The following is a 13,098-nucleotide window of genomic DNA, read 5'->3' as shown; positions in this document are numbered from 1 at the left end:
ATAAAATCGGGACATCTGGTCACCCTAGCTCCAAACACCAGCTAGGAAAGTAATTTAGGTCAGCGTTTTCAAATTCTGGTTCTTAAATCCCCCTGATAGTCACTTAACGGAGGTGGCCTGATTTTCAGAGGTGATGAGCACCTGCTCAGTCCCCATGAAAATCTGGTCCCTTTGGTGCCAAATTTGAACATTTTGACCATAAATCTCCCTATCCTCCATTTTTCTATTTGTAAAATATTTATCTCCCTCACACAGGAATTGTAAGGAATCTTTAATGTTGATAAGCACATTCAGATCTTCAGATTAAAGGTGCTATGGAAGGGGAAAGCATTATAGGCTAAGCAGCAGTGAGAACTATAATTAAGGCCGAAACTCAGCTTTAATTCTAACCCCCTTATTTCACTTCCACTTAAATTTCTAAAAAAAAATTCCGGAAATTATCCCATAAGTAGGATTTTTCTGAATATGACAGAGTGCTGTATTTTATGGCATTGTATAAAACTGTCCAAATCCAAATAATTGAAAAAATCTACATTAAATTAATGTCATGTATGAAAACTTCAAGTATGAATGGGAAACACAAAAGTGAAGGTTCTCTCGCAGAAACATGCATGCACCCACAATGAACATAAATGACATTGAGGATTACTATTTAAACTGTTCAGTGTTTGTCTTGATGTACAGAAGAATATACAGTGTAGATTAAATAATCTTGTGATGAGAAACTCGTGCTTTTCCTAATTTGTTTTTGTGAAAGACTGAAAATAGCAATTGAGCCAGGGTCTCCTGCATGGCATCAGAGCTAAGCTAATGCTCTTGACTTTGTAACTGACTTGTTTGAAATCATAAAATGCTTTAATTCCAGATTGAAGTTGAATTGCCTTAGTGCCACCTGATGGCAACATTTTATCTCACATTACATACTATGTAAAAAGTACCTTAAAATTAGGCTTGGTAGAATTTTATTTTTATTTTTTATAATTTCAATTTTTATTTATTTAAATTTTCTCAGTTATGCAAAATTATGGATATAAACAGTTTTTATTTATTTATCAAGCAAAATTTGCACAGTTTCAGGAAATTATGGAGGCAGCAGACAATAGGGGATCAGACAATAAGTATCTAATACAGTAGATGTTAAGTTTCAAAAAGTTAAAACTTTATAAACCCATAAAACACAAATTGTCAGCATCACATGTCAAAATATACAAAGTAAATAACCTTAAATAAACTCTAATACATTCACAAGCAACATTTTCTTACTTTGCCTATCTTCAAATTTCAGTTATTATTGATGGAAATATTTTTGTCAGTTTGTGTGTGTACAGTGAAATTAATGTTTACCAATATTTACCAATAAAAATCTAAATCTACTTAAAATCAACTCTACTTAAAATGGATATATTATGTCACCTGTCACTAAAAACCTGGGATGAAATTCTGACTCCATTAAAGTCAATGACAAAACTCATTGACTTCAAATTAGCCAGGGTTTCATGCCTGATTTTCTACTCATTTGCAATCAGGAGGAGTAACTCCCTTGAATTCAATGAAATTACAGCTGGTTTCAAGGAGTGGAAATCAGGCCCAAAATGTGTTGACTTAATGATTAAGACAGCATTCTGCTAAACCTCATCTTCATGAGTTCAGATGGCTCTATCTGGATGTCTGCAGAGCCACCAGTTTCTTCTTGTATAGGACAAAGCCCTTCAGGCAGGCAGATGTCTTCTTCATCTTCTATTCTGGCAAGAGCAAGGTCTCAAAGCATCTAAAATGACCATCTTTAGATGATTGTATAAGTGTTGTTTTACCCGTGTTGTTGGTCCCAGAATATTAGAGAGACAAGGTGGGTGAGGTAATAGCTTTTATTGGACCAATTCCTGTTGGTGAAAGACCACGCTTTCAGGCTTATAGAAAGCCCTTCTTCAGGTCTGAGAAATGTACTTTGAGGGTATGTCTACACTGCAGTTAAAAACTCGTGGCTGGCCCGTGCCAGCTGACTCGAGCTAAGGGGCTGTTTAATTGTGGTATAAACAATCAGGCTCAGACTGAAACCTGAGCTCTAGGACCCTGTTAGGGGGGAGGGTCCCAGAGCTTGGGCTGCCGCCTGAGCCTGAACATCTACAGCACAATTAAACAGCCCCTTAGCCCAAGTCTCTTCACCCAAGTCAACTGGCATGGGCCAGACACAGGTGTCTAATTGCAGTGTAGACATACGCTGAGTGTCACAGCTAAATACAAAGTGGAACAGATTGTTTAGCATGTGTAGTTAACGTATATTTCAAGGGACCATTCAAGATGAAGTGGCCTGTTAACACCTCTCCAGTCACAGCAGAGAAAGGTAAAAGCTTGGGGGCAGAGAGACAAGGGAGGGGGTTGGGTGGGTTATAGAATGTTGTAATAAGCCATAAATCCAATGTCTCTATTCAATCCATGATTTAGTATCTAGTAAAGTTACAAATCCTGGGCTTGTCTTTTGGAGGTGTTGGGCAGGTTTCTTTGAGGATGAGAACTGAGAGGTCAGATACAGAGTGATCACTTTGTGAAAAGTGTTCACCCACAGGCAATAAGGTTTTTTTGTCTTTGGTCATTTTCCTGTGTGAATTCATTCGAGAGTGTAGTGATTGTCTGAGTTCAGTTGTTACTGGGGCATTTAGTGCATTGGATGAGGTCCTATAAAGGATACTACCTAACCCACCTTATCATCTTCAGATGAGTCAGATCTGTTGATTTGAAAGGTGGAAAGACACCTTCAAGTCTCGGTGCATATTCACCAAGAACTGCCTCTAAATCTAGGGCAGGAAGAATTAGAGCATGTTTTGAAGAGATCTGCAGAGCAGCCACCTGGCAATCTCTTCATATTTTGATCAGATACTTCAAGTAGATCAGCCTCTGATGAAGACGCTGTTTTTGGATGTCAGGTCTTTTAGTCTCTCATTCTTCCTTGGTCCATCTTTCCTCCTTTCATTCTGTTCTTCCCCATCTCTTTTTCTGTTTGGATTACTTGCTTTCTCTTATCAGTCAGTCTCCAGACTTGAGAATTCCCTTGGTATATGTGAATACACAATTTGCATTTACTGCCCATATGCTTTCTCAAAGTAGAGAGATCATCTAAGCTGGAACTTGTTCCACCCTTGTATGTGTGTAGTTTTCTACAGTTTAAAGCTTTGGAAGTATCTCAACTGGGGCTGTGATGCAGCTCCAGGATTCATCTAGGGAGAGCTGAAAGTCTGAGATGCTTCTGGTGCTTTCTGGATGTGGTTAACTCATCAGTCTCCAGTCTAGAGGATTCCTCTGGTTTGCATAAATATATTTACAGTAAATTCATATTATTGTCTGCTGATTTCTGGGAACAGGATTGGGCTGTTAATAATTAGAGTATGTGTAACTAGGAGATGGTGGGTTTACATGAAGGCAACAGATCAGCCACCATTCATACAAACTTCAAATTGCTATCTAGATCCCAGATGTGTAGAATGGGGCTCAGTAGCTGGTCCCTCTGCTTCTTGGAAATTTGGTAACTTCAAGAAAAAGTCAGTGGATTATGAGAATGACATTAATAGATTTGGTTAGCAAAAAAAATGTCAGGGGCAACACTTGTAATATCTTCTTCTTTCTTTTCCTTACTATGTAGGCAGGAACTTGATGAAGGAAGGAAGTGCCTAATAGGAATAAGAAACAGAATAATTCCACCCTATTTTGAATCTGAACTCGGCAAGGAATTTCTCCTGAAAGAGGTAATGGAGCTCAGAGAAGATGAATGAGGTGGTATTAGTGCAAAGAATCTCTGTCTCAGTCCTACAAAGCATCTAAGGGCCTGGCTACACTTGCAGATGTAGAGCGCTGTGAGTTAAACCCGCCTTCGTAGAGCACAGTAGGGAAAGCCCTGCAGTCTCTCCACACTGACTGCTGCAAGTGCACTGGCGGGGCCATATTTGCAGCACTTGCAGCGGCATTGGGAGCAGTGAATTGCAGGCAGCTATCCCACAGAGCACCTCTTCCCATTCTGGCGCTGTGGCTTGTAGGAAGGGGGTGGGAGGGCGGGGCATTCTGGATTCTGTCCCAACATCCTGTGCTGCATCGGTTTGCATCTCAGCATTCCCTTTGCTTCCATCCACATTTGGTGCCATCTTTCAACATTTTTTGTACTGCACACTCTGTCTTCCCTTTCGGTCTGCGGGAATGGAGCCCGAACTGCTGAGGAATATGCTGACGAGTCTCACCAGCGCGTCACGTTTGGCAGTCAAGTTATTCCTTAAGATCCAAAGTGACAGTGAGGACACCGACGATGATATCAACACGAGTTTGCTTGTGCCATTCATTAATCGCATCCTGCTCAGAAGAACCATGACTCCGGGTAACGTGCATGACATTGTGGCTGGCTTTGCACAAATGTGTTTCCCTAATTGCGGAGGGGCGATAGATGGGACGTATATTCCAGTTCTGGCACCAGCCCACCTAGCCTCCAAGTACGTAATCGGAAGGGCTGTTTTTCTATGGTTCTTCACGCGCTTGTGGATCACCATGGGCATTTCATTGACATTAACACAGGCTGGCCCGGAAAGGTGCTTGATGCACGCATCTTTCGGAACACTGGCCTGTTCAGGAAGCATGTCCTCTTTGCTTCTACGTGGCCTCTTCCTGATTCTTTGCAGCCTCTCGGCCATTGATAACACGGACGGCTGAAATCTCAAGGTTGCATCTGTAAAGGCAAAATGCAACACTTAACAGAGGCAACATTGTTCACACCAGACAGAGCAATGATTTCCCCCATACTCAAGGGCAAACACAATAACATAATTAGCCTGTCCTAAAGCGAGCGCAATTAACCCATGGGAGCCCCAAAATGGTGAGTAAGCACAAGGTCAAGTGTGACTGATTGTTTCACGGCTGTACTGTCCTCTGGGTTTCTGTGCTTTCGGGAGAGCCAACAGCGGAAGGGGGCCTCTATACTGAACACTGTCCCCACATTTTCCACAGGAGTTCGTCCTGGAAGATATCTCGCTGCTGAGGGTGACCTGGGAAGCAAGGGAGGGTCTTCTACTGCAATGCGGCTTCCGCCTTGGCCCATATGCAGCTTGCCTGTGTGCAGCAATGGTCCCCCCACCCCTCACTGCACAGTGGCGTGGACAGGTTAGCCTTACTGGGACGAGGACAACAGTGGCTCTCCCAAAAAACCTACGCAAGTGCATTGACCAAGTTCTGGATGAGACCTTTGAAGAGGTCACTGAGGCCGATTACCGCAATGTGACAGAGCACATCAACGCCCTATTCCACATCTAGGCATGCATGCAGTCCTAACCCTCCTCGCCCCAAGAGCCCGCACCGAATAACTTCCTTCCCAAAATAAAAGCCGCTTACCGGGAACCTCCTCTGGTGTTTGTCCTTCCCCAAGCACCGGCCGCCACGACTAGCTACCTTCCTCCTGGCTTGAGAACAGCTCCTGGCTACATACATCTAGGGATTCCGGGGTGTCTTCCTCCACCTCAGCACCCGCACTCCCGCTTTTCTCCTCCTTCTCCTCCTGCCTTGTTGAACTGAGCTCTGAGGTGTCCTTGGTGGTCTTCGGAATGGAGGTGGGGTCGCCCCAAAGTATCGCGTCCAGCTCTTAGTAGAAATGGCAGGTCGTGGGGGCAGCACCGGAGTGGCTGTTTGCCTCTCAGGCTTTGCGGTAGACATTCTGCAGCTCCTTCACTTTAACCCTGCACTGCAGTGTGTCCCGGTCATGGCCCCTTTCCAGCATGGCCCTTGATATCTGCCCGAAGGTATCATAATTCCTACGGCTGGAGCGCAGCTGGGACTGGACAGCTTCCTCCCCGCAAACACTGATGAGGTCCAGCACCTCGCCATTGCTCCATACTGGGGCTCGCTTGGCACGTGGAGGCATGGTCACCTGGAAAGATTCGCTGAGAGCACTCCACGCCTGGCTGAGCAAACAGGAAGGGGATTTTTAAAATTCCCAGAGAATTTAAAGGGCGGGTCTGACAGTTGGTCACCTGAGGGCAGGGCAGTAGTGTTCAAAGTGATGACCAGAGTGGCTAGAACAGACATTGTGGGACACTTCTGGAGGCCAGTCACAGTGCAATAACAGACCAGGGCATCCACACTGGCGCCGCGGCGCTCCAGCAGTGGAGCAGCAAATGTTATTCCACTCGCCGAGGTTGAGTACCAGCAGCGCTGTAGCTGCGGAGACAGAGCGCTTTACGTGCCTTGCCAGTGTGGACGGGGAGTGAGCTAGGGTGCCCGGGGCTCCTTTATTGCGCTGTAACTCACAAGTGTAGCCAAGCCCTTAGATTGTTTTTTAATCATCTTAGTTATCTTGTAGAAGGCACTTTTGAGTGACTGAACGCAGTTAGCATTAATGGATGTTATGTACATGTGTCAAGTGCAGACCATCTTGCTTGATAAATAGGCTGAAGTGCTTTTTTATAATGTGTATAGAAGGAAGTATATTCTAGAATCACAGCTATATTTATTTTATACTGTCAGTTTAATTGTTACTGGTTTAGTTCTACTTATTTGTTTTCTTTATGCCCTCTTTCATAGTGGCTATATATATATGGTTAGGAGACATGAGCACTTCTTGTCATTTTTATTTAAAAGTTCCCTGATCTGGATTCACTTTCTAAAGAACTTCCTCCATTTCTAAAGAAAGAGAGAGAGAAGCCACCGTTGGAGACAATCACAGAAATTTTTAGGAGTACTTCTGAGCTCAGTGCAGGTAATGTTTCAATGTGGAGCAAAATTCTCCATTGGCTTGTTGAGTTGCCTCATACTACTATTGCACTTAAATTCACGAGGGTGCCTTGGGGCAGTTACAGTTTCTGCAAAGGACTGAAAAATGTCTCCATTAGTTTCTGATACCAACTAGGTGAATGAGTTGAACAATGAGTATGGAATAATTGATACCAGTGTGGATGCTACAAATAATACTTGAAAGGATTTTCAGTTCTAAACCTTATCATTCAACACCACATCTCCCAGATCTGCTTGACACTTGAACTGCTTGGGAACATTATAAGACTGCTTTGTGACATACATTTAGGGGTCTTTGCAGACTTAAATGAACTGCAAAATCAGTGGGGTCTGGGTGCAAAAGTGAAAAGCTAGGGGTTGTCAGATGGCATTAGAGGCTGGGAGGAGGTGGAACAGCAACCGGGCAAACTTAACTGGGGGCAAGAGAGAGCAGGAATGGATAAGAAGGCAATGAGGGAGCGAAGGCTGGGGAAAGGGTGGATGAGTGTTGAGAAGGAGCTAGAAGACAGGGAGGATCTTGAAGTGAAGTGGGAGGAAAGGGTAAGGTGGAGTGGCAGTTTGGAGACCAGGGGTGGAAGAAGGGGTAGGTAGCATAAGAATTTGAGTGATGTTGGGTGGAGACAACTTGGAGAGAACAAAGGAGGGGTGGGCAGTGAACAAAGCATCTTAAAGAGCTTGGATTCGAGAGGTTTACAGCGCTGACAGGAGTAGTTTGATCCTTTGTTTAGAGAGCAGCCCTGGCAAGCATTGAACTGGCACATCAGGATGAAAGGCATTATACTGTACTGTTCATGACACAGCAAAGAACATATAATCAAAACAATCTTCCATGGGTCCCTATCAGAGCCCTGATCATTCTCATCTTTCCCCATTTTGCACTCCCTCAAGCCTCCTGTATTGCAGCTATCTGGAGAACTAGACTGGATTGCTTGGTAGAGCTTCTCAGCTCACTTCTGAATCAGCCATTCGGCTGCAAAGCATTACAAGGCACTCCTGGCCATGACTCACCATGTGCCCTGTGCAGCATTTCCACTCCCTGCTGCCCCATGGAGCAAGTTGCTGGTGGCTATATTCACATGGCAACACACAGCACTCATTACTAGGCCTGGCAGTACTTCAGAGAGTATATGACCTCCCTAACTGAGATGCTTAATACCCTCTGTATAGAAATGTAGTGTATTGATATAACCAGCATTTTGTCAATATACCCATCTGTTTTTCTGTAAAATCTACAGGTCCGTTTGCCCCAACCAGTGATTCCCAACACTCACTGAAACCTCAGACACAGAGTCCTTCAGCACAGACTGAAGTTTCCAGCAGAGCAGGTAAAGGAGCATTTCGGTTTGGTATCTAGGTACAGGTATAGGTTGAAGAGTGGTGGAGAGGGGAATGGGAGCCGAATGTAAGTCTGCTGTGCTAGTAATACGTTAACACTTCAGGGAAAATAATGAGAGGGATTCTCTCCTCTGCTATGGCCCTTGAAAATGGCTGCAGCAACATAAAAGAGCCATTAGGGCCGTAGATTTGGTCACAGAAGACTTCCCCCGGCACATTCTGTGCCGAAGGCAACTTATACTGCCCTACAAGGCCCCCAACCCAAGACCTGGTATAGGGGACTTGCTGGGGGCAGGGGCAAGAGCAGGAATGGTGTATTGAAGCCAGAAGGGGTGAGACCTCAGTGCATAGCCCTCTGCTGCAATAACTTAGACAGTGCTGGAGAACTGCCTAAGTTGTTCTGGGGGCCACACTGACTTCCACCACAGACCAGAATCAGCAGGGTTCAAAGGGGAGCTAAATCCACCTTGATCCCTTATCCCTGGGCTGTAAGTTTTGTTCTGTGCCTCTGAAACCTTGTCTACAACTTAAAAGTTTTGCTGATATATCCAGTGATGAGCTGCCAAAATCTTAACAACCAGTTCCCTCCTCACCCCATGAGGGGGTCATGGCCCGCCCCCCCCCGGGACTCCTGCCCTGCCCCCGCCCCCGGGACCCCTGCCCCATCCACCCCCCTCCCCTGTCCCCTGACTGCTCCTGGAACCGGGCAGGAGGGTCTCGTGGGCCACCATAGTGGGTGCCCACCCCGCCCTGCCCCTAAGAGCCAGAGGGACCTGCTAGGGGGCGAGGTGGGGAGACCCAGCGGTGTTTACCTGGGGCGGCTCCCAGGAAGCATCCAGCAGGTCCCTCTGGCTCCTAGGGGCGGGGGAGCGTAGCTAAGGGGGGAGCAGGGGGAGCGGCCGCTGCCCCCACTGATCACATCAAAAGTGGCGCCTAAGGCACCGACTCCCTGGGTGCTATGGGGCTGGAGCACCCATGGGGAGAATTTGGTGAGAATTTGCCCACACCGGCAGCTCCCCGCCCCATGCCCAGCCCCAGCTCACCTCCCCTCCGCCTCCACTTCCTCCCCTGAATGTGCCACCCCGCTCTGCTTCTTCGCAACCCCCCCCGGCTTCCCGCGAATCAGCTGTTCACGCGGGAAGCCTGGGAGGGCTGAGAAGCAGGCAGCAGCTTCGCTCTCAGGCCCAGGGAGGCGGAGGCAGAGGTGAGCTGGGGCGGGGAGCGGTTCCCCTGTGCACCCCCTGGGTTACCTGCTGTGGCGCGGGCGGCCCTCCTTACGCCCCCCTGCCCCCAGCTCACCTCCACTCTGCCTCCTTGGGCCTGAGCGCGAAGCCGCCGCTTCCTTCTCAGCTGTCCCAGGCTTCCAGCGCAAACAGCTGATTTGCGGGAAACTGGGGGGGGGGCGGAGAAGCAGAGCGGGGCGGCACATTTAGGGGAAGGGGGGGAAGGCGGAGACGGAGGGGAGGTGAGCTGGGGCCAGGCGCGGGGTGGGGAGCTGCCGGTGGGTGCTCTGCACCTACCAAATTTTCCAATGGGTGCTCCAGCCCCGGAGCACCCACAGAGTTGGCGCCTAAGGTGCCACTTTTGGCTGGTTGTCCCGCGAGGGACAACCGGTTCTAAAAGGGCTTCTAAATTTAAAAACCAGTTCCAGCAAACTGGTGCGAACCGGCTCCAGCTCACCACTGGATATATCTATAGTGCTGTGTATAAATAAATAGTCATTGGGCCAGAGAGAGAGTGTGAGAATGACTCTGTAGACCAATGCTTCTGATATGGGAGATCCAAGTTCAAGTCCAACTGCTCTAAGCCCTGAAGCCAGTGCTGAACCTCCCAAGCCTCCCCAGTTGCTTATGCAGATTTCCCCAGAGTTCCACCTCCATGGGCTCTCTAGTTTATATTCAGCCCCTTAAGGGCCACATGACATGTAAAGCAAGGAACAGAGGCTTTGCACAGGATATTCTTAACCATAGTAACTTACTCTTAAAACGTGCAAGAGTCAAAATGCAAACACAGGTTGCTGTGCTAGCATGAGTGGTATCTATTTTTTTCTCCTCGATATTTCTAAAAAGAAAAGTCAGTAGGACTAAGAGACAGAAATCCCTTTTCTCTCCAGTGGCCCCAAGATATTTGTTTCCTGGTAGTAGATTTTAAAAAGGCCTTTCCACTCTTACATTGCTCTGATAAATAAAAATACCAACCCTGATCCTACAGACATTATGCAGACCATATTCCTATTGAAGTTAGTAAGAGTTCTTTTTTGCACAAGAACTGCAGAATTGGGCTCCCTTTGTGCAAAATTCAATGTCACTCTTTGAAATCTTGGCTTCTGAATAGAAGTGGAAATGGCTGTGTGCACATCTGGGATACCCTTCCAGTCTCGCACCCAGAGCTTGCTGGTGGATGCTGCGGGGCAGCCAAGAAAAGAGAAGGTGAAATTACCATTATCAATCCAGGGGTGCAAGCCAGAATCTGTACTCAATGAAAAGGTAAAATAAAATGTTCTTGGATAATGTTTATCTCCCTTTGCACGTCTCTTTTGTGCACCGTTGTTCAGTCACTCTGCAGCAGCGCTGGTCACTTTTTGGAATTTCTCTTTCCTGAAGCAATAGCACTTGCAATTTATCTGGGGCTGACTGTCCCAGAAACAACTTCTCCCTGAGTCATTAGGCCACAAACTTGGGTGCCTAAAGTGAAGCACCTAGGTCCATATTTAGGCACCTAAATAAAAGTACCCTGATTTTCAGGAGTACTGAGTGCCTCCAATTCCCACTGACTTCAGTGGCTCAATACCTCTGAAAATAGGGCCACTTTTATCTAGATTCCTAAATATGGAGATAGGTGGCCTACTTTACTTTAGGACCCCAAATTTGAAAATGTTGGCCTTAGTCTTTAACAATCTTAGCTGCCCAGTCATTTGTATTTAGCCATTTGCTTTTCCTTTCTTTCTCTCCCCCTTAAAAGTATGAGAAACTGTCCTGTGTCAAGAAGAAAAGGAGGACTTGTGGCACCTTGGAGACTAACAAATTTATTTGAGCATAAGCTTTCGTGAGCCTCAGCTCACTTCATTAGTCTCTAAGGTGCCACAAGTCCTCCCTTTCTTTTTGCGAATACAGACTAACACGGCTGCTGCTCTGAAACCTGTCTTGTGTCAGTATTTGGACTGTAGCAGATAAGCCATTAACAGAAGTTGGCATCATTAAACTTGGCAGACAGCACTGTTATAGGAGGCGAGCTATAGTTTCTGTCCTTATAAGCACCTTCCTGTTATCTCGGGATAAGTTCTTTATTGCCACCTACAGTCTTCTATGTGGTTTAGTTTTTAATTCCCTCTCCTATTGCCCAGGTAATGTATTGATCTTGTTTGCAAAGGTAGAAGATCCTGTTGGGGGAAAAGTCAACACATCTTCTGTTGCAACAGCAACTCAGCATCTATGTGGATTCCATCTCATCCCACCTAAAGTGATATTTGGGGTGCTGAAGGAGGGTTATACTTACGCCACGACAGTCACTCTGAAAAATGTTGGAGTGGACTTCATAAGGTTAGATCAAACTGTCTTTAAACCTGTTTTAAAACGGTCACCTAACTCCATCTGCAGGCCAAATGTGCACTTCCTCTTAGCTGTGAACTCTGATAGTGTCATGAGACTAATCAGACTCCAGGTGGCATTTGTATTTGGAATCCTCCGTATTGGAATGATATTCTAAAACATCTGGCTTCAGAAAACACAATCATAGAAATAATAGAATTAAAATGTAATTAATGCTAGGCAAGAGAGAGAGAGCAGTAGCACTGAGTATGTAGAGCAATGACAGCAAATTCCTAGCACACAAGATTTAGCACTTCAAAGCAACTAGCACCTGGCTTTAGTCAGGTGAGAGACAATATTTCCTAGCTGGGTCTGTGCTCTGCAGCACTCTCTGCTTTCAGTGTTAGTGGGGCTGCTCTTTCCAGAAAGGCGGCAGCTCAGTGGCTGTGGATGTATTTTGCTCCAAAAAGGGGGAAAGTTTTCATCTTACATTTTAAAAGCAAAGTCATACCCACAGCATATGGCGACTGCCCCGCAGCAAACTGGCTTGGAGCTTGGGTAGTAGCCACCCCGCAACATGCCCGTTTGAGGCTTGCAGCAGCTGCCCTATTTGTTGGTGTGTATAGTGTAGTCAGGGCCCCACATATTACAGAACCACAGAATTTGCTGCATTATCCACTCCCTGCAGTGGGTTTGAATTCCACAACTGAACTTTTTTTTTAAACTACATTTTCTGGTCCTTATGGTTGTAAAGAAAATGTTCAAAATGTGACCTGAGTATAAATGATGCTGTGTTAGCTTCCTGAGTCTGCAAAGGGCCTAAAACAATAGCTCTAAGAGGTGTGAACTGCCCCATTCATCTCCATGATGTGTTAATGCTGAAAGCTAAAGATTACAGTTTAAGGCCTTGCCTACACTAACAGTTCTGTTGACAAAAGTCAGCTTTCATCAGCAAAACAGTGGAGGTGTACACGTTACAATTCTCCTCCTGCCGATTTAATTCTGCTGCTTTGCCAACATAATAAAAACACTTTGACGAGATGCACAGATTTTGCAACAAAATTAGAGTGACCGTGTCAGTGTACACATCACAATTGCTTATGACACCCTAAGTGGCCTCCAGGAGGTGTTCCACAATGCCCATCGTGACCGCTCTGCTCAGAAGTTTGAACTCCACTGCCCTGAAGCCAAGTACACAGGCATGCAACCCTTCCCCTTTAAAGGCCTGGGGATTTTTGAAATTCCACTTCCTGTTTGCTCAGTGTGGACAGTTCACATAGCATCTTTCCAGCTGACCATGCCAGCTCCTTGAAGTAAATGTGTTCCCGCCTGAAGTACTCCGGAGTTGTTGGATCTGCTGTGTCTGTGGGGAGAAGAGGCTGTGCAATCCCAGCTCCGCTCCAGCCATAGGAACTCTGAGGGGAGGAACAGCTCAGTGGTTTGAGCATTGGCCTGCTAAACCCAGGGTTGTGAGTTCAAT

The 13,098-nt window shown here is 46.1% G+C and overlaps 1 protein-coding gene across 7 annotated transcripts in view; it reads left to right on the top strand.

The window, feature by feature from the left end:
• SPAG17 (sperm associated antigen 17) overlaps positions 1–13,098 on the top strand; it is a 299,338-nt gene that overhangs the window by 275,475 nt on the left and 10,765 nt on the right. For 4 of the 7 annotated variants that reach the window (XM_048819705.2, XM_048819697.2, XM_048819681.2 and 1 more), the window contains 5 exons: positions 3,635–3,737; positions 6,604–6,721; positions 7,992–8,081; positions 10,426–10,577; positions 11,461–11,630. In XM_048819705.2, the coding sequence (XP_048675662.2) occupies positions 3,635–3,737; positions 6,604–6,721; positions 7,992–8,081; positions 10,426–10,577; positions 11,461–11,630 (633 nt within the window). Of the gene's footprint in view, positions 1–3,634; positions 3,738–6,546; positions 6,722–7,991; positions 8,082–10,425; positions 10,578–11,460; positions 11,631–13,098 lie in introns of those variants that run through there. The other 3 variants (XM_048819724.2, XM_048819690.2, XM_048819733.2) reach the window with 2 other exon arrangements.

This window comes from Caretta caretta, chromosome 1, assembly GCF_965140235.1.
Source record: "Caretta caretta isolate rCarCar2 chromosome 1, rCarCar1.hap1, whole genome shotgun sequence".
In the NCBI taxonomy this organism is placed as follows: Eukaryota; Metazoa; Chordata; order Testudines; family Cheloniidae; genus Caretta; species Caretta caretta.
This window is presented reverse-complemented; position numbering and strand designations above follow the sequence as displayed.